The sequence below is a fragment of the Plodia interpunctella genome, chromosome 12 (assembly GCF_027563975.2).
Source record: "Plodia interpunctella isolate USDA-ARS_2022_Savannah chromosome 12, ilPloInte3.2, whole genome shotgun sequence".
Classification (NCBI taxonomy): Eukaryota; Metazoa; Arthropoda; class Insecta; order Lepidoptera; family Pyralidae; genus Plodia; species Plodia interpunctella.
In genome coordinates, this window is record NC_071305.1 from 5695837 (window position 1) to 5717509 (window position 21673).

The window sequence follows — 21673 nt, forward strand, 5'->3', positions numbered from 1 at the left end:
AAATCTATTTGATTCACAGATATATGAACCATGGATTCAGTATGTACTTTGTGTACGGAGTACCTACTAATTCCATGATATTGTTACATTATAATGTTTTTAAGTAGGTATGGTTTTTATATCTGTCATTTGATTTTTGATTTTAAATGACAACATAAGGAGCTCATTCTATACCCCGCATTGCAATCCTTACGAAGCAGGAGAATGTACGTTTTTGGCTGTATAATATTTTTTCTTCTCTACTTCTTGCCAAAAGAAAAAAAAAGCATGTTGACATCACGATGACATTGACATTGCGATTGTGGCTTATCTTGGTAAAAAAATACAACGATAGCGCGTCTTTATCTGATTATTTTCATTAAAAATAATAAATTTATATGATGCTGTAGATATTATACTATTGGTGACGTTACTAATTAAACAAGATGTCTAGTAAATATCAAGATACACATATTTTGGCTCAAAACCAGGTTTGTCATCGTAGACGTAGGCAAACGTGTTGGTCATCGTTGTTCTCTTTGAAATTTTATTTCTGAATTTCAGTTTTTATATATATAATGGTTTCAACGGTAATGTCTTTTATTTCTTAATTTATTTTTAGCTAGTACATTGGATAAATGAAGCTGGTATGGCAGAGGGCAAGAAAAAGGCGGATCTTTTTAGGAAAATATCAGAAGTTCTACTGCATCATGCTCCTCAAATGATACCCGTGTACATGGAAAACATTCTTAGCTATGCTAGTGATAAGTCCACTGAAGTCAAAAAGCAAGTTGTATCATTTATAGAGGAACTCAGGTTGGTTTTAAATGATCAACTATGATAAATAGAACAAAAACAATGACCTGAAATAAAACCTATATAATATATAGGTTTTACATGATTAAAGTTTTCCTAACGATAAAACTTTAATCATCTTTTTGTCTATATAAAGAATGTGGCAAAGCATGCATTAAAATATAAATGGATGCTGACTGCAAAAAAAAAAAATGTACACCATTAGCTTAAATGCTAAGTAGAGAAACTAAGTTTAATTATGTGAAAAATAGCATATTGATAAGCCAAAATTGTATCAAACTTTCAGTCTACACACATAATAAAGATTTGACAAACATACTTAACCATTGATTGAGTATCTGCTTAAGTAAAAATGTGTGTTGTTATTATTAACTAACTAATAAGTTGTTTGGAAAAAGACATTCATTTTCCATGTCCTCTTGTCCTTTCAGTAAACAACAACCAGACCAACTTCCAAAGATAATAGCTCAGTTGCAGTTGCTCTTGGTTGACTCCGTGATAGCTGTGCAAAAGCGAGCCATACAAGCAGCCAGTATTGTCTACCGCAATGCACTTGCATGGATTTGCAAGGGTGCCAGCAACAAAGATGTGTCCGACTTGAAATATGTTTGGGAGCATCTTTCCCAGTTAACGGTAACAATTATAATAACATAACAATGTTTATAATCTGTTTCTAACTCAGTCCAATTCTCAATGTACCTAGTTTGTGAATTATGGAGGGAAAGGGAAATATATTATCATTCATTCAAATCAACATTTATGGGACCTAGTAATACACAAGTTGGAAGTTTATAACAAACATCCTTTATGCTTAGAATATAAGAAATATTTATATTTCAAATAAGGAACAGACTAGCTAGTGTTTTTTCAACATTATCTTAGTTTGTTTTAATTAGTATCTACATATTTTTTTGCTATAAATTATTAAAAATCATTGTTGGTTTCTAGTGTTTAGTTCTTAACATGATAGACAGTGACAATGAAGGTATAAGGACACACACAATAAAATTCCTAGAGGAGGTTGTGTTACTGCAGAGTTCAGGAGATACCAAGGATGATGAATTGAGTCTAGACAGCATGCCCACTAATCTGCCTTTTGTAAATAGACGGGAGCTTGAAGAAGAATCTGAGTAAGTTCATATATTTTTAAAGAAATTTTCAAGTCTGTAAGTCATCTGCCAAATTTGTAGGCAATATTTTCCAATGCCAAAATACGAAAATTCAACACTACAAAGTACAAACATTTCAGAATGGCATTGATTCATGGCTCCGAGGCTTAGGAGAAGCATAAAAAAAATCATACTAGTACATTTCTGCTTACCTCACAGAGAGGGTACAAAATCCATCACAGTTTTTTTTTTTAACTCATTGTTTTTCTTTTCAGGCACATTTTTAAATTATTGGTGAAATTCCACAACTCACAACATATTTCTAGCGTGAACTTGATGGCTTGTATGACGTCACTATGTCTCATCGCCAAACTACGATCCAAATATATGCCTCGGGTCATACAAGCATTAGGCGACTTACATACAACATTACCACCGACCCTCTCCCAATCACAAGTCAATTCAGTAAGGAAACATTTGAAGATGTTATTAATCACTCTAATCAAACATCCTTCATCTATAGATGTGATGCCACAGCTCACTCAACTACTTTTTGATATAGGCATGACAGCACAAGAAATAAATAAAGTGTTACCTAAAGAAAGAAGGAATAAGCGCTTGGGTGAAATAAAGAATGGTGACCCACCAACCAAAAGATTTAGAGTTGACTCTCCCCAAAGTAATAGCCAGGGAAGTGATAGTAACAGCAGGAGTGATTTCAATTTGTATGAAGATGACAGCAGTCAGGGTGTGCCGACTAAACAATCGGTTACTGAAGATTCCATTTTCGATGGTCTCAATAGTGTACAAAATGTTGTCAATTTAGTGACTAATACATTACTAAAATGCCTTCCTAGTGAAATCCCAAATCATTTCGTGGCTGCTTACAAACCAATACCTAATTCTGGTACTACAACTCAGAAGAGAAGTCTGGCAAAGCTCATACTTGCTTTAATCAAAGACGAAGCTATATCTCCGGTCCCGCCCCCACCAGAGCCTGTTCAAACCAACATCGGCTCAGGATCAATGCTGTCTGATATAGCAGCTAAAATACCTTTGCTCAAGGATGATGAAGAAAAAGTTACATTGAAAAATGCTGTAGCCAAATTACAAGAGTCTACAAAGGCGGACCGTGAAATAGAAAGTGCTGTTTCTAAACTTATGGAGGAGACAAGACAAGAACATTTGAAAGAAGAGGAGAGAAGAACGAAGGATAAGGAGAAGCATATTCCCCCTCCTACTCCTACAGTGCCTAAACTGAAACAAAAAGTTAAATTACTGAAATTGCAAGAACTTACTCGGCCTATACCTAAAGAAATTAAGGAGAAGTTGATGTTACAAGCGGTCACAAGGATATTAAATGCCGAGAAAGAAAGTGCAATCGGAGGAGCGGCGCAGATTCGCTCCAAATTTATCACTATTTTCGCATCAAGTTACTCGCCAGAAGTAAGGGACTTAGTACAGGATTATATTTTAGAGGACCCAGTGAACAGGATTGACCTCGCATTGTCGTGGTTGTATGAAGAGTATGCGTTTATGCAAGGGTTCAACCGACACCCTGTGACGTTGAATCCTAAATTACATGAAAAACACGATCAAAATTACAATCAATTGCTTTGTGTTTTGATTACGCAAATATCGGAGCGTTTAGATCCATCTGTCGAGAATGCTCGTGATATGTTGCTAAGGAAGATTTATTCAGAGGCGCCGTACATTTCAGACGAAGCCATAGATTACTTGAAGCACCTGGTCGCGGAGGAGAAGGTTGCTTTGTTATCGTTGGAGATACTCGAAGAGCTGTGCATCATGAGGCCTCCGAGAGCTCACAAATATGTTCCGTCGCTTATATGTCATGTTTGTAAGTATCAATTTATTTCAGTATATAAGAATGAGGATGTGGATGGTCAAATCTTTAACTATCTGATTAAATTTTCAGTGTCAGAAAACGAAGAGATTCGCGAGACGGCATTGAACTCCGCAGTGAAAATCTACATGCGCGGTACAGACGCGGTAAAGAAAGTCATAGACAAGCATGCGATGCTGTACTTAGGTTTCGTAGCTCTGTCTTACCCTCCCTCGGAGTTGGTGGCGTCACGCCACGGCATACGGCCGTCCTGGACCGACGAGCTGTACAAGTTGTGTCTCAATCTCATCATGGCGCTGTTTCCGCATAATGAAGGTTAGTCATAAACAAGCGATGCTTCATAGTGTTATTATTATTATAAGCCGAATATGCGTAACTTCTTTTTAAAAATTAAACAACGCATTGTTAAAAGAAGTGGTTACCAATGTTTGGCTTATAACGGGATTATATTATAAGTAAAACAGGCAACTAGTTGCCCTCTATGTTTGCTGTGGCCTTGCAGGGTGTCACTTGTACTATCAACTTATGCTTGTAACCAAACTATAGAACTTGTGACTTGCAATAGAATCTGAATCTTATAACTTGTAATATTTTTTATTGTTACAATGTTTATGTGTATGATATTGATAAACTAGCGGCTATTAGTATAAACAAACAATTCCAGAAGTGATAGTGGAGGTGGCCCGCGTGTACGGGTGCGCGGGGCCGGAGGCGCGGCGCGCGGTGCTGCGCGCGGTGGAGGGCGCGGTGCGGGCGGCCGGGGGCGCTGGGGGCGCTGCCGGGGGCGCTGGGGGCGCTGCCGGGGGCGCGGGGGGCGCGCTGCGGCCCGCCTACCGGCTGCTGGCCGACGCCTGCCCGCGCGGGGCGGAGCCGCTGCTCACCCGGCTCATACACATCGCCACTGAGAGAGGTGACTTTTTATTTTATTTATTTAGGACAAAAATAATTGTACAGGTTCAATAAACTTGATTAAACAAGTGGATACTTGTACAGTATAACCAGTATGTGAATTGACAAAACACATTCATTACATTCATACAATTTTATTTATTTACTAGCGACGTTACGTACAGGGTATTGCGGACCAATTCGCCCGACTTGGGGGATTCGACATACATTGGTGCTTGTTTATTGCGGTAAATAAAAGCACTCGTAAACAAACTACGCAATATTCACGCATCCGCATCGACGTCTGAGTTCTACGATAGTATGGAGCTTAAATAATGTATACTTTGCAGCGCCCCCTAGCGCGGAGTTGGTGTCGATGGTTCGCGAGTTATACGCCACTCGAGTGGCGGACGTGCGGTTCCTTATTCCTGTCCTCAACGGGCTCTCCAAGAAAGAAGTGAGTCTTCAAAATTTAGCACAATAAATAAATTTAATTTGACATTAACTAACACTTAAACGGTCGTTTAATGAAGGATCTGCGTGACGCCACCACAGAATGCTGTATCGGTGGCGTCATAATGGTCTTTAATAATAATTTGATTCGCAATGTCGAAACGCTAAAAATATTGTATAAAAAAGCCTAAGGTTTCATGCCAATTCTTTGATGAAAGTTATTCGAGCTATGTAGATGATGTATGTATGTTTTGGCGATATAACGAACTTATAAAAATATATTTACATTACAACTATTTTACTTGGATGTAAAGTTTATTAGCCTCACCAAGTACTCAACATTTTGTACTCTTGTTTCAGATTCTTGCGGCGTTGCCGAAACTGATAAAGTTGAACCCAGTTGTCGTGAAAGAGGTGTTCAACAAACTGCTCGGTCTACAGAATCCACAAGATGATCCACCAAGTAAATATATTTTTGTATTATAATTATTATATTTTCTATTTTGTTGAATTACAGCGTGGCTCAACTTCCATGGGAAATATGGGATAGAAGTATCTGGTATAAAAAAAATATTAAGAATACAGGGTTGTTAGCTGATTTATTTTAGCGCTATTTCACTGTTGCCCTCTTACGAAAAGTTTTCAGTATCAGGGGCTTGAGCATGTAAACAAAATAATGCCAATCCTGACTATTGGTTAAGGATGAAGCTGAATTCAGGTATTTCATAAAATAGAATAGTTCATTCGCATGATAGATTTAGTATAGAGGAAGCGAGATTTATCAGGATTGTGGCAAGTTGATTAGTTTCTGCCTACCCCAGTACATATGCATGATAATTGACATATACACAGACGTTAAACTTTTGCTTTTTTCGTTATGTTTATTATTTCATTAAGTGAATATTTTATTTTTATTTAATTCAAGTGAAGAAATACTTATTCGAAAATTGAATTTGCAGTGTGCATGATTTGTAAGTAACGTTGTTATATAAGTTGTACTTTACACATTTTTTTTAAACTAACACAAGTTTTCAACTTAGATTTTATTATTTGACGTGTTTTTTTAATATATTCTATTTCTAACCAGCATTGATGATTAAAAAACTGACTGTGTAGAAAATAAAAGGCATAAAAATAACCGATCGTGATTATTTAAGTCTCCAAAATATTAAAGTTAATTACACTACAAATCTGCCTGAAGATATTTTCCATTTAGCCCTATCTAACACTTGTCAAACACAAATTTTTACGCTATCTATATGTTACATATAAGCTAGAAGACACTATACCAGCACGCAGTGAAACAGGCTTATCGAATTTTCTCAGCTTTGTCACATAAAATAGCATATATATGCTAAAATGTATAATTCCAGTCACCCCGGCGGAGTTACTCATAGAATTGCACCTGATAGACCCGGGCATGGCGGACCTCAAGTACATCATCAAGGCGACTGCTTTATGCTTCGCGGAGAAACACATATACACACAAGACGTAAGTAACTGAAAGTAACTGACGATAATTCTCGTTAGACAGATCTATAATGAATATAGATTGTGAAATTAAATTCTGACATTTCATAAATGTTGGACCGGAAAAGGCCAATACTGAGATTTTTCTTTATAGTAATAAGATTGGGACTGAAATTAGGTTTTTTATAAATTCTGGTTTTTAAAAGTGGAAATACGTGTATTTTTTTTTCTTTCATATTATTATGATTATTATCGATGGTTTTTCTTCTAAAATTCATGATTCCATATACAATCGTACACAATTGTTTCTCGTATGTTGACTCGAATCTGGGACATTGCAGGTGCTGAGCGTCGTGCTGCAGCGGCTGACGGAGGAGCCCGAAATTCCCGTGCTGATGATGCGGAGCGTGCTGCAGGCGCTCACGCTGCATCCGGCGCTGGGGCCGCTGGTGCTCAACATACTGCGGCTGCTGGTTGAGAAGGAGGTCTGTATATAACATTGTAGACTGTACTCTATTTCATTTTATATTCTGAGCTAATTTTATGCGTCTTACATCCAGAGATAATGTCAAATTTTTCGAGCATCAGAAGTGAAAATAACGATTCTTCACTTGGTAGATTCATAGTTGTATTTCTCACTATAAACGAGCATTGTACTGGGTATTTTACTTTATAAATTAAAAAAAAAAAACTGATTTTCCTTGTAGCCTAACAAATGAGAGCTCTTTTTGAATAAATTAATGTAACAAAAAATAAATTTCGTTATTGTGCGGCCGGTTGGTTGGTTGGTTGCAGGTGTGGAGCAACAAGGTGGCGTGGGAGGGATGGATCAAGTGCTGCGAGCGGCTGCTGCCGGCGTCGCGCGGCGCCGTGCGCGCGCTGCCCGCCGCCGCGCGCGCCGGCGTCGGCGGCGCGCTGCTGCGCGCGGTGCAGGTGCGCTTCGTGACGTGGACTTCTATATTTCAAGGAATGTTTTAAAAATCGGTCTTGTCTTACGAGTTATTTTGTTACAGGATCCCCAGTACGTGGCGCCCCCGAACCCCAACGAGCCTTTACCCCCGGGCATGGATTGACAACCAAGTGTCATTAATACTACAGATATAAAACAGACATTTAATAGATTTATTAGTATGCTAAAATGAGAACCTGCAGTTAAATTAAAATGGTTTTTGTATTAAATGTTTGCCTTTCTTCTTTCCGAATCGAAATAGCAGATAAATTATAAAAATAACTGATGTATACAACTCATTTCACACTTTTTTATCCTAAGTTCAAATGTTATTCCATTATGAAATTAACTATTTATTTGTATCGTAGTGTAAATTGCATCTAAACAAACAGACATTGTAAATCATTATATTTTTTATTTCCAAAAAAAAGGATAAGTGTGAAATGTAATTTAATATGTTGCCACAAATACAGGATCATTAAAAATAAATAAATTGACAAAATTGTCAGGCTGGTGTCTATTGTCTAATAATTTTAAGTAGCACTCCCAATGAAAAATGTTAATAAATAAAATTTACAAAACATTTCACGATCTTTTAATCTGATTTATATACTATGTTGAGCTTAGAGTATCCTTATAATTAGTTTAGCTTATAACTTTCGATTTTAGGAGATATTGCCTTCAAAATATTTTCTACGCTGTATGGTGAATCTGAAAAAAAAAACGACAATTTACTTTAATTAGTTACATCGAAAATTATAATTACTACTTCTTGTTACTGCATTGGTTTTTTATTTATCGAATGTGTTATTGCTAACAATTATTAATAACGAAAATTAAAAAATACAACAGGAGACTATCTACATTATATAAAGGATTTATTAGATAGTGTTGTAGTAGCCTTGCGCACTTATTTCTTGATTTTTCAACTATCCAATGAACTGTTTATCATACTATAAGTAGTGTAGTAAAACTGTTTTATTTGCCAATAAATAAAAAATTAATCCGAACTGGATATTTGCTTCATTCCACTCTAATCCACTGAACAAATCCATGAATGGATTAGTTTTCACTGGATTAGTTTTCACTATTTTCGCTTACCGATGTGTATCCGATCTGTGTCCGTATATCCAAATTCTTTCCGCGCCTCCATAGCGGCCTCGTGGAGGGCGTGCGTCACCGCCACCGCCAACGTTAACGCCGGCTCTCCCGTTGCTGTCAAATTATTGCACTAACAGTATCCTGTTTAAGAGCTTCATTCTCTCTCATCTGAGCGTATTCCCAGTTACTTCCTGAACCACAGAGCGTCGGAGCCCAGTGCCTGCTTTCCTACTTTTTGTCAAACTAGTTGTCCAATTGAAGAACTTCAATAACACAGGTTAAAAATATGCACGTTTTCGTATCTGACAAATTTTGACATCGCCATGTTTAATACGGCTTTGCTAAAGTCGATACAGCCGCCAGCGTTGATAATGTAGTCGGGGTTGTCCCAAGACGTGAAAGGCATAATATTGTATCTGTATTTTTCCAAAAGATCAACCTATTGATTTAGCCCCCAACGCGTCGAAATTTCACTGTAGGATCCTAGCATCATAAATACCTTTAGATCGCAAGACCCCGGCAGTATTCTGAGAATTGGCACAGAACGTGACCCTGAAGTCTACTGGGATGTCCTTGGCTCCAGGCGGGTGGTACGTCCAAGTTCTGTCAGTCAGAAGCTTGCCCGTCGACGCCTGGTATACCAACTCCTCGGTTGTCCAAAGACCAAGGCCCATAATAAATGCGCCTTCAATCTGAATTTCGGATAGAAAACAGTAGATAGATCAATCACACGTCAGTAGCGCAACAAAAGCTACTTATATAGCACAGTTATATAGCTAGGTAACTACTTAAATAAAGAGGAACTTAAGTGAAAAGGAAAATAAAGCGATGATGCTCATTTAATTTGGCGAATTATAATAACTAATAACTGGAGATTGTCTTAGAAGTTACTACTCTTGATGTAGTCTGTTCCATGATTAAAAGGGATGAAAAATCTTATTCTACAGAGGAGTGCTATGCATTCACTTTTTTATAATAACTGCATCTTAACTCATATCGCGTATCAGATATGATAGAACTTGAGACATCATTCTAAATGCGCAATATTTTTGTACATACACACCTGGCCTACGTCCACGTCAGGACTCAAACTGACACCTGTGTCTTCGAGCAAGTCCACCCTGGACAGTATATGAGTTCCTGTCAACACGTCCAGCTCAACTTCTGCCGCGCATACGCCGCATATGTTGTAGCCTTTCAGGTTATCCAGTGGCGACGTCATGTGGTTCGATTGCAGGTTTATGCCTGGAAATGGTGGCTTGTAGTTTTGTGCTTTATGAAAATGTGTAGACAAAAATATAATGTTTACTGCAATTACCCTTTTCATATGCTCTTTTGATGACTTCTTCCCATGTCGGGTCTGTTAACTCATTCCTGATTGGTTCCAGTCTATTTAGCAACTCTGTACACGCCTTCAACGTAGCGTGTGCAACACAGTCGCTTGTTATGCTACCATTACTCGCCATAGAATTGGGCGACACCAAACTGTTGCTTTCGAACACTGCAACTTTTTCTAATGGCACTTTAAGGCTATATGCACATACTTGGGCCACTTTAGTATTTATTCCTTGACCCATTTCTATCCCCCCATGGGAGACAGCCACGGAACCGTCTCCGTGGTAAATAGAAACCGTCACTGGGAAATTCCATGAGTACTCGATCGGGAAAGACATAATTGCGAGTTTCAACCCACGTTTTTTCCAAGCATTCTCTGCGTTGAATTTCGTAATTTCAGCTCTACGAGCGTCGAATTGAGATTCATATTTGAGTGTATCTATCATTTCCTTGATGTTGCCGTGTTCGGCGGCCATATTTCCTATTCTAACGTCGATGGGATCCTTGTTTGTTACATAGCTGATTCTCTCCATCAGGTGTTCCATTATTGCGAAAGCTTCTGTTGTACCTAAAAAGCAATCGTAGTCGTTAATTGATTAGGTCTGTTTAACAATATTGTGTATTTAATATATTTTTCTACAAGAACGTCATACCAGGCGCTCTGCACCACGTATTGCTAGCCTTGTCAGTGAGTACACTGTACCCGTTGATGGTCCATCGTGCGTTGTCGTATAAGTTGGCCATGACATCGGCGATCGCCCCTCCGGCACTGTCGTTGAACGAGTACCCGCAGTCTGAGTAGTAGCTAAGCTCTAAATACTGGATGACCCCGGCATCATTTACTGCCACCTGGTTAGGATAAAATAATAACTCATTATTCCGGTCGTGACAATTTCTTTCTAAGTTGTCTAACACTAAATCTATACAAAAGTAATAAAAACGATGCCGAAAATGAAGGAATTTGTTGGGCATAATCTATCTACCACTTTTGATCAAATAACAGCTTAGCTTTGCTATAAAACATAAGTTTATTACTTTATAAGCGAAAGTTTAAGAATAATATAAACGAAAGTTTATTATTTCGTTCGATTCGATTTGTTAGTTAAGGGGTTATTCTTGAGTTTCTTTAGTAGTAGTAGTCTGTCTAGACTACTACTACTAAAGACTACTTCTAGGAGTCTCTAGGAGTAAGAGTCTTCTTAATCCTAGAAGAACTCTCAAGTTGAACAGTTATGAAAGAAAGCAGGTTTATGAAAAAAATAACCTCATATTCAACGTGGCATTCCTGCCGCTTGCCGATGGCGGCCATGTTGTGCGTCAGCGGCATCACCAACGTGGCAGCTCGGTTCAGCTTGTACGCGGCCAGTGCGCACGCACACGCTATTAGCGCTGAACGGCTTGCCTTCCCGCCGTATGCCCCGCCTACTCGGGGTACTATCACCTCTATTCTGGAAGTGTGTGAAATGTCATGTCAGGAACTAAATATAGAAATTAAACAGAAAACTAATGGGTAATCGAGGCAACGACGGCTTCGAACAAATGTAGGTAACCTTCAACTTCCTTAGAGAATGAGAAGACAGAAGGGCAAAAAAACAATTGAAAATTGCTAAAAAAATAGGTTCCCTAATCATATGCTTATAAATATATATAACCATTTACTGCACGACTTCGCGCATCTTTTGGCCCTGGGCAAGGGCAAAGTCTACAAAAGCTACTTAGTATTTATTTTGTTCGGCTTACTTGTTCTGCTGAATGTCCAACATGTCGGCGACAGCCACATGTACGAGGTCCATCCATTGCGTGGACGCGCGCACTTGCAGCCCTTGTCCACTGACGGGACTCACGTGACACGACTGTGTCTCCATCGTGTAGTGGTACTGCGAGGGGATCTTGTAAGTCCCCTTTATAACGTGCTTCACGTTGTCCCCTCGGCCTGTCGGCTTCTTGGTTGTATCGGAACGGATCTGTAAGTCATTCTTATTTAAAATCTAAGTAAGACCCATGGAAACCCTTTAATACGAATAATAGATTAGGTATTTAATAATTAATCTGTCTATCATTGTAATTCGATCAGAAACTTAGCTACAGAACCTTGCCTTTACTACCATTGCATAATGCAATCCACTTTTAGAACTTATACTTTATATAAACTTAATTTTCTATACTAAGGCCATTCATTTCAGGTTAATTGCGAGTTGGTAGTAGCCTACTGGAAAATGAGTAGATCCACTCTAGTTGTAATCCACGTGATTTAACTTACGCGTTTTTCTTTATCCGGGGAGGCCAAAGCATCTTGTATAGTAAGAACTAATTTAGCGTCACTTTTCTTGTAATAAACCTTCACCAACTCAGCGGCAGCCAATGCTAATTTATGCGTCAGGGCAGCGACAATGGCGACTGGTTGGCCGTAATAAGATACATGCTTGCTGGCAAGAATTTCCTCTTCCGATTCCTGCCATGGCACCTTGGAGGGTGTGAATGTGTTCTTTCCAGGGATGTCTTTGGCAGTGAAAAATGCGATCACGCCTGACATTTTCTGCAAATGAAAAATTTCTTGTCTAAAGCTTTGCTAAAGATACCAGTGATACTCTTTGGTTGATGACTTTCAAATAAGTCTTACCAAAGCTTCAGAGGGGTCGAACCGGTCAATCTCGGCGACACACACGTCAGATAATACTAAGGCAACGTGCACGCTCCGTAGAGGTGAACGTATATCACAAACGTAGGACACCTCGCCTGAACACTGCAAAGTGAGAAAAACTGACCTAAGAAAAGATGATTATACATGGAGCCTATAATAAAATTAGTATATAGTATAGTGTGCACTCTTCAGTCAGGTGTGATTAGCACAATGTTATTAAACTACAGTTTTTTGGCGGGTCTACTGGAAGTTTGCATTCAAATATGTACCTAGTACCTACATTGTTATGGATAAATCGATAGAAATCAGTTTTAAAAAATATGTATTCAGAGTAGGCGCCATCAGCAAGGTGATGCAGACTCTAGACGAGTTTACCTGTGTCAAAGCCTCGATCTTGGGCACGGGTTTATTGAGCGGCCACAATGCCTTGTCCGTGTCAAACTTCTGGGAGCCCTGGGACAAGGGGCGTTGCAGCTTGCTGGCTCCCGACTTGTACCGCGCGTTCAGTGTTGGACTAAAGGAGAGTATTGCCTGTCGATTACATGGTATATGTTTTATCTTATATTATCAGACTCCAAAGTTAAATTTACGTCTGAAGACAAGGTTGTTATTCATTTAAAATACTACAATACAAACCTTATAAAACAGCCCTAAAGCAATGGTCTTCCTGCAAAAAGGTGACGGGTCTGGAGGTATGTTTTCTGGCGTCAGCTCATCACTCAACACCTTCAAGGCTTTCTGCAGAGTGCCCTCGGTAAACAGCTCCGTTTTCTTGATCACCTCTTCCGTCTCGGTCGCTCGAATGAAGGCGCTCCTTATATTCCCGTAGACGATAAAGGCTTGGACGACTTTGTTGGAGTCGTCTACTTTGAAACGAAAACCAGCGTTGACTATGCTGTGTACGTTTTGTGAACGCGGCATAATCTGAAAAATATTGATAATACCTATAAAGTAAATTTATTTACTTAAAGAGGTAGTTAAAAATCAAAATATCATCTACGATTATGATAAAGTACTTACTTTGTAAGTCCGTATTAATGATCTCAATGACAAAGGTGGAATTTTCACTTGTTTTATTAATTTATTTTTAATGTCCACCTTGAGAAAGTCTTTCAAACTCATGTCATGTTCCACCAAAGAACTATCAACTGGAAAACAAAATCTTGATTAATTCTTGTAGTTAAGGCGATCCCTGCCGGCTCCCTGATGCCGATGTGAATAACTTACAAAATGAACATTGCGTAGTTTATTTGAGAGCTATTTTTTACTACAATGGAAATCAGTAATGCATACAGAAGCCGCCAAAGTTTGGCGAACTGTTTCTGTGATAATGTATCGCCGGCATTACATGAAATATTTCCTACCTATGGTTATGGCAGCGTTGACCGTTTCAAATATTAAGAAAACGTCTGAAGGAAAATCGGGATGCAAGTTCTTTATTGCCAAGTTTCCTCCAATAGTCCCGATCTGAGTAAACAAAGAAAATATGTAATGCTACGTAACCAGTAATCAATTCAAAACGTTATGTAATTCGTTAAATGTTTATATCCGCAGCAGAATCTTACTATAAATAAATTGAAAAATTGGATTAAATAAATAAATCATTAAAAATAAAATAAAAAGAAAATGAATAAAATAAAAAGAAAATGAATGTAAAAGAAACAATCGTGAACTTACATTTCTAACCGGTACATGAGCGACTAAATCCAGGTGGTCATAGAATTCTCTCAAATATAGGAAGTCCTCGTTTTCCTTTGACCACTTGTCAAACAGCGTCATAACGTCAGTAAGGGTCATACCACTTCCCAGCACCAGGTTACCCTCAGAGAACGACTCTTTTAGCGAAGGTATGGATGATATATCTATGAGGATGCGAGGCTCGTGGCTCAGTGGAAATACGCCTAAAATTATTTCAATTTAATAGGTCAATTATTTATTTGCTATATTGTTATATAGCAAATAAATGATTGACCTATTCACACAATACATTGTAAAAATCTGAAATAAAACTAAAAATTAAACATGCATTTATGTGGCACAAGCTAAACGCGCTACCCACGGGGAGTAACAGCACAAATTCGAAAACGCTGACGAGACGAGAGAAAAATCATTATTAAATAGGTAGTGGTAGATAGTTAACCTAAATACAGCCATTTTGTTGTTCGACTGTTGAACAGTCGCCTGACAAGAGTGATCAAGTCAGTATGTAATAAAGTTTTAAAAAAGACGTACTTGCCTTGACCAGTATTTCCAGAAATAAGTCTATAACTGTCAATACCCTCTTTAGAGAGGACCTGAAATTAAAAATGAAAGGTACTTATAAAAAAATAACAGCATTCCAAATTTAAGAATAAAAATGTCGATTTTTCTTATGTGTAATAAAACTAAGCTAATGTAATACTCGTAACAATAAGATCTATCAAATTCACAATTAATAAGTTGTGATAGATTTTGTTTTTATCATAATCATTTAGCGATTCATCTAGTAAATTTCTACTATTATTATTGCTCTCATGCTGTTAAATAAATAACAATTAAAATTTCAAAGAGAAGTCTTCCAATTTTTCAATGAGCATTGAAAACAATAATAAGTAATAATTATAGTAATTTAAAATATGTACATACATAATTATCGAATGGATATACAATACGCGAACATCGCTTTTTATGTAACTAGTATGTAAAAAATTGCTCATAATAACGACTCTAATTTTGTATATAGGTAGGTATATAACATTTGTTAATAGGGTAAGTATGTAAATCATATGTAGTAGTTTAGTTTATATCTTAATCATCGTAATAGGCTAGTTGGCATTTTTTTGATTTAGAGCTGTTTTTGTTTTGTCACTACTTCAAATTAAAAAAATATGAAAATTAATAAACATTTACTATATATATTACCTGGAACACGTCTTTGATAGTGTACGCCTTGTACCACCGACTTTTCCCGCCAACATCCATGAGCGAACCCTGGTTGTCGTCGATGAGACACCACTCATCATTCACTACACTACATCTTCTCTCACATCTCTTATTGCATTTCAATTGATCCAGGTCTTCCAGGTCCTAAGAAACAATGAAGTATTTATTTTTCATGTTTAGTTTTTAATTCATAGGTAGGTAACTATTTTTATATAAGGCAGATCATGAAAATTTTGGAGTTTTTAGTTGGTGTTGATTAGCGCTTGACTTCTTCTATGTCTTTCGTGGTAAATACGACCTGATATTTAGATGTTTTATACTCTACTTGCAGTTGGTCGTAACAGTAACAGCACAAGCTCCCAATAGGGGAACGGACCCCTGCTTTGGGCGGTACAGAGTGTACGCAGAAGAGATCCTGCAACTTTCCACTCGATTCCATCTATTTAGCCTGAGCACTACTTCTATCTCTATTGTAGAGTTGTCGAAAGGAAATGATATTGACAATGTTGCTTGAGTAAATCAAACAACAGAACATATTGCAGATATACTGCAGTGTAACTGTTAGTTAACGTTTTAAATTGGGTTACCTGAACTTTCTTCCTGAGGTCATCCCCGACATCCGTGGCGAAGCTCTTAAAGGCATCTAGGATGGGTCTGTAGCCGGTGCAGCGACACATGTTGCTGCCGAACGAGTCTTCCAGCTGCTTCATCGTCAGCTGCCTCGAACTCGAATACAAACTGCGTAACAACAAATAAAAAACAAGATTTTATTATTGTGTACTAGTTGTGGTCCGCATGGGGCAAAGAGTATCACTCTGTTTTTCATACAAACTTTCACACTCCTTGCCCCTAAAGTGTAGGGGTTGATTTTTAATAAAGCAAAGTATATTTGACCTCGGGTCTTTAGCTATAGATATACTCGTATTATGGAAATTTAATAACGAGTAGAATCGGTCCAGCCCTAAAAGCGTGATAGATATAGACTTTCACATACTTACTTCGTTATCTCTATTACTTTAAAACTATCGACTAGTCCCTGCTTCGCTCGGGTAAAAACATAATAAATTATACACCTAAACCTGCCTCAGGAATCACACTATTTATTGGTGAAAGTCACATGAAAATTAGTGCAGTGTTTTTTAGTTTAACGGGAACACATACACAGACGGACAGACGTGGCACTGATCTTCGTCCTTATCCTTACATATTATAAAACGAAGTTTTCTGCCGCGTCTGTCTGTCTGTTTTATTATGTAGTTTTTATTATGTTTTTACCCGAGCGAAGCCGGGACGGGCCGCTAGTTCTATAATATTAGTATGGATAAGTTTGTAATACAGTTTAACTACACAATATCAAGGCCGCAGACAGAGGCGACCCGTGTAGGTAGGTATTAGACGGATAAATTGTATGGCACCTTAAGTACCTATGATTATCTGAGTACGTACCTAATACCTACCTACATAGATAGGTATTAGGTACGTAGGTACTCAGATAATAGCGCAAGCGCAGATAGCCATCAATACCAGACTCAGACATCAGACATGATATAAATATTTTTCACACTAAATACATGTGCATGCAAGGTCATTGTGAAATAAATCGTTCGGTCAATTAGGTATATTTACCTAATATGTTTTTGTATCAACACTCGATCACAATCATATACCTTTTGACCATGTACCTAAGTACTATGTACTAACATTGTTATACTGGGAAAATATATACCTACCTACCTATATATAAAAAAATAAAATGTTAATGCCCTTTTGGCATGATACCTATATGGTTTAATTTGTGAATAAATTCTTTGACGAATTTGTGCAAGTCGAAGTTGTTATAATGTCATATCGTTTTTATCAAAAGCACGAAAATAACTTATAAATCTTATATGTAGGAACCTACCTGATATTCAAATCAGAACTAGGCTCATTGCATGCCATAATCAGCATGTGTTGGTCATTATGACTCATTTGTGGAACAAACGGCGATAAAAACCATAAGCAAAAAACATGCCATAATTTTTTGTACATTGTTTATTTATTTATTATAAAGTGTTGAATTTGTAATGGTGTCATAAACAACGCTTCGAAACATTTGTTATTCTTCTGATTCTTAAAATTGTTTCAGACTCATGCACTTGATACCGGTACCGTATATCTATATCTTGTATTAAGCCGTTCTTTCCTAACCTCTGTTTTCATTATTGTTATTATAAATGGTTCACCAATGTTGTAAAGGCGAAAGTCTATCTGTCACGGTTTTAGGCTAAATTGCTGGAACAGTAATTGCCATCAAGTATCTAAATCAGATCTACCTAAGTACATTTTCCATGTGTCAAAAACAAAAAAAAATATGGTGCTTGTATGACAGTGGACACAAGTGACACAAATCTATAAATAACATTGATCAATTAAAGTGATATTTGTTTATACAAATGAATTTATATACATTTTATTTATGAAATTTGGAATAGCATGGTTAACCTTACCTGTACATACTCATGACCCAGCCAGGGGTGCAGTACCCGCACTGGGTGCCGTTGAAGCCCGCCAGCCGGCTTTGAACAGCGTGGTAACCGTCCCTCCTGTTACCCACCCCTTCAATGGTTGTTATTTCCCACTGATGGCATGATAATACGTGGACCAGACACTGGGAAACCATCAAATATTGATTAAAACAAACTTGGTTATTATACCTATATATAAGGATTTAAAGCTCTAAACTAATATAATGAAGCGGATATTAGACTAAGATTGAAATGGAATTTTTTGTTTTCCCTTACTGTGTTATAGTATCTGGAATGTGTTTGCGTTGTTGTTTCGTGCAAAATTAAATGTTATATATATAAATTGTAGACTTTGTAAAGCTGTGATTTCTGGAACATGAGAAGGGAATTAAGTTTATAGGCTAAAAGAGGCTAAAAGGAAATCCGAACATTTTGACGACCTCGGTGGCGCAGTGGTACAGTTCTTGCCACTGAACCGAGAGGTCCCGGATTCGATCCCCGGTCGGGTCATGATGGAAAATGATCTTTTTCTAATTGACCCAGGTCTTGGATGTTTATCTATATATGTATTTGTTATAAAATATAGTATCGTTGACTTAGTATCCCATAACACAAGTCTCGAACTTACTTTGGGGCTAGCCCAATCTGTGTGATTTGTCCTTATATATTTATATATTTTATATTAGGTGTAGATGAAACATATTTATTTTATTATCTATTGTTAAATAACACGAAACTCACGTAAAGTATATTACTTTACTGCGTTCCTGCAGAGTACTAAGTTTCGTAAAGATATTTTCATGTGTGACTACAACTAAGTAGTTACCTATCTACTTATATCTTTAACACAACATTATAAATAGGTACCTAACTTATAAATAAATAACAAGACTAAAACCGGAATATCGTATGGGCGGCAGTCAGGCGAAAAAATACTTTAAAACTCAAACATGTTTTCCTGAGATCGTTGTGCTTATACTGCACTTATTTATATCTTAGCTTAGTACACAATGTGATATTAATTTTGTTGCTTGGTTTGTTTGTAGTACATTCCTACAGCCTGTTCTTATTTATTTCATGTGCAATTTGCGCTTATGACTTCTGTACCACAAGTTGAGAACTAATTGATTTACCTCACAGTATACCTAAACATTTTAGAATGACAATTTTCTTGATTCTCATCTTAAGTGAATTTTACATCCTTCGGGTGCTCCGTATGTGGCATATTCGATGACGATAATATCGTTATCGAGCCTGATGACCAATGACGGACTGCCATTTCTGACGTGGAACCCTCGGATTGGGACCTCTGTATACTTCCATTGTCCATTACATATACCAACCCTCTGTAATAATTTCTTATTTTTTAATTTTCTATTTAATATTTTTAGAATAATTCTAAAAATATTAAATAGAAAATTAAAAAATAAGTCGCCCTATCAAACACAAATTGTGATATATTTACTATATAATAGTTTAGACAATTAGGCTGGAAAAAAGTGGACAAAATACCTATTGCAATACTTACAGAATTGACAGAGAAGACTCGTTTCTCCTTGGTGAGTGGGTGTGCCTGGGCGACCGAGACTATGCATGCCCCACAGCCCCCCTCGTGGCACATCGCTTTGGTGCCATACAGACAAAGGTAGTCACGGATGTAGTCATTCAGAGTCGTCCGAGGACTTACTTCCGTTCCAGCTGTGAACAGATTGTTATCATCTATTCGCGTCTGTCATCCTTCCCTGTCCTGTGCCTCTCATATCCATCTAATATCTATTCTATCTACCTAATGAATATAATACGAAAATTTTGATGCTATGAGCATGTACTCGGATAGTGTCATCCACTGGTACCATTACCTTAGTTTTTGCTCGATTGTCGATAAACTCGGTATCAACCACAAAAAACTAAAATTTAAACATATGCTTAGATAGACCTTCCTACGATATGCATTAACCTAGTCATACTATAAAGTTTTTGTATGGCAAGTGGTTACCGTACAGTCGATGGAACAATATGGACTCATGTATTGTTCCATCGCGTCTAATGTAAACAACCAATGGTGCGCTATTGACACAAAAAGGCCATTGTCCAGTAAAACTAAACCAGCAGTTAGAGTAATGCCACGTCAATCAAATGACATGAAAAATGACAAGCTATCTAGTACGGTTAAGAAAATAATTGCTTATGTATCAATGAAATGATAATGCTAGATTTATCAATGGAAACAAACATCTTCAATGAACCTACCAAATTCTAGGTATTAGCATAGTATCACGTCTATAGAACCTATGTACTATTTTTGAACATATTCATATCAGCTGATATTTCCTTTGTACATAAAGAAGATAGTAGTATTAGGATCTCTTCCTGGTTACGTACTCCCCTGGGTACGTATAACCGAGTAATGGACCCGTCCACTTGAAAAATAAACTGGATGAGTAATGAAATATCTGGAGAAAGAAAAAAAAAATCTGGGAGAATAAGTACGATTGTTCTGATACCGGTTTAACGTTGTAAAAAAACTAACAAGAAATTGATAAGGCATCTAAGACACAATCACTTACATAACGTGTATTGTTCGCCATTGACTGTAAAATTTATTTTATCCATAGCGGCACAGCATCACAGCACAACTATACAAAATGAAATCTTGTTTACTATTCAACGAATATTGAATAAACACAGCGGACAACCGACCGCAGAGCTCGCGACAGAAACACGACTAAACAATTTTGTTGATTGAAGAGTCTGTGTTGGACCCTCATTGGACCACTGGACAATACAGACAATCGTGAAAGTCACGTTGATGGAGAAAAAAAGAAAAATACTTGTCGCTGCTTGCCAGTTTCTTCAAGTCTTTTGAACAATGAATCTTATTCTCATTCAATCGATAATCATTACATACATATTTGTCTATCGCATTTATTTATTGTTCTGATTATAAATGGCATATCAATTTAAGTGATAAGTAGAACAGAACCATAATAGCCATTTATATTTAGCTGTACTAAAATAATATTTCACGGGTATAACAATATAATTTAAAGGTTATATCCCGAAATTCAGCAAAAAATGTTTTATTTTAACAAATTATGTTCTTTGTTATTAAAAACTGAAAATAAATGATTAAAAGTTTATTTTTTGCATTACTATATTTTAAAATTTTAGCGGGACTGTTTGTAAGCCATGATATAAGATTTTTTACGAAGTAGGTGCTTAAACTAGGGACGCATAAATAAGTTAAAATTATTACCTACTACGCTCTCTAACAGCGTGACGTGTGTGGACACGTGACGTTATCGATAATTTACGTTGAGTTGACTGATATATAAAAACGCCACTTGAGAAGTACTAACAATAATGCTTGTTGTGTAGCTTTCGACGGCGGCTTCGTGTTATTTCGTGTTCTTATTAAAGTCTATATTTCGGGTTCTAAGCAAGGTATCTGATGAAACCTATATCAGATTTTAAGTAGGCCGTCCGCTGTAGAACTGTGAAAACAGCATTAAATACCAGATAGACAAAATTATATAAAAAATTCTTTTGGCTTCTATTAGTCCCATAAAGACACCACATAATTATTTTTCTATAATGGCTCCTATATCATAGACATGCCTACTTACAGTTTTATTATAT

General features: G+C 37.2%; 2 protein-coding genes across 3 annotated transcripts; one reads left to right on the forward strand and one right to left on the reverse strand.

Moving 5' to 3' along the window:
• The first annotated feature begins 294 nt into the window (after positions 1 to 294).
• Positions 295 to 8111, forward strand: Sym (Symplekin). Its single transcript, XM_053752486.2, has 13 exons — positions 295 to 470; positions 602 to 795; positions 1227 to 1428; positions 1744 to 1925; positions 2180 to 3762; positions 3841 to 4083; positions 4433 to 4678; positions 5007 to 5113; positions 5470 to 5572; positions 6483 to 6601; positions 6921 to 7064; positions 7375 to 7512; positions 7593 to 8111. The coding sequence occupies exons 1-13, from the start codon at positions 426 to 428 to the stop codon at positions 7650 to 7652; spliced, it is 3366 nt and encodes a 1121-aa protein (XP_053608461.1). The 5' UTR covers positions 295 to 425; the 3' UTR covers positions 7653 to 8111.
• On the reverse strand, positions 8110 to 20881 carry LOC128674128 (uncharacterized). Of its 2 annotated transcripts, XM_053752484.2 has the most exons (21): positions 20602 to 20881; positions 19563 to 19732; positions 18017 to 18177; positions 16115 to 16265; positions 15507 to 15671; positions 14842 to 14899; positions 14283 to 14506; positions 13970 to 14072; positions 13626 to 13753; positions 13242 to 13529; positions 12981 to 13136; positions 12585 to 12707; positions 12225 to 12500; positions 11705 to 11928; positions 11229 to 11412; positions 10618 to 10813; positions 9948 to 10532; positions 9693 to 9874; positions 9129 to 9321; positions 8630 to 8743; positions 8110 to 8239 (listed from the first exon to the last, which is right to left on the reverse strand). In XM_053752484.2, the coding sequence occupies exons 1-21, from the start codon at positions 20645 to 20647 to the stop codon at positions 8169 to 8171; spliced, it is 3798 nt and encodes a 1265-aa protein (XP_053608459.1). In that variant the 5' UTR covers positions 20648 to 20881; the 3' UTR covers positions 8110 to 8168. The 2 variants fall into 2 exon arrangements, with proteins under 2 accessions (XP_053608459.1, XP_053608460.1); XM_053752485.1 differs by lacking the exons at positions 18017 to 18177; positions 19563 to 19732; positions 20602 to 20881 and having other exon boundaries at positions 14838 to 14899; positions 16115 to 16254.
• Positions 20882 to 21673: the final 792 nt, after the last annotated feature.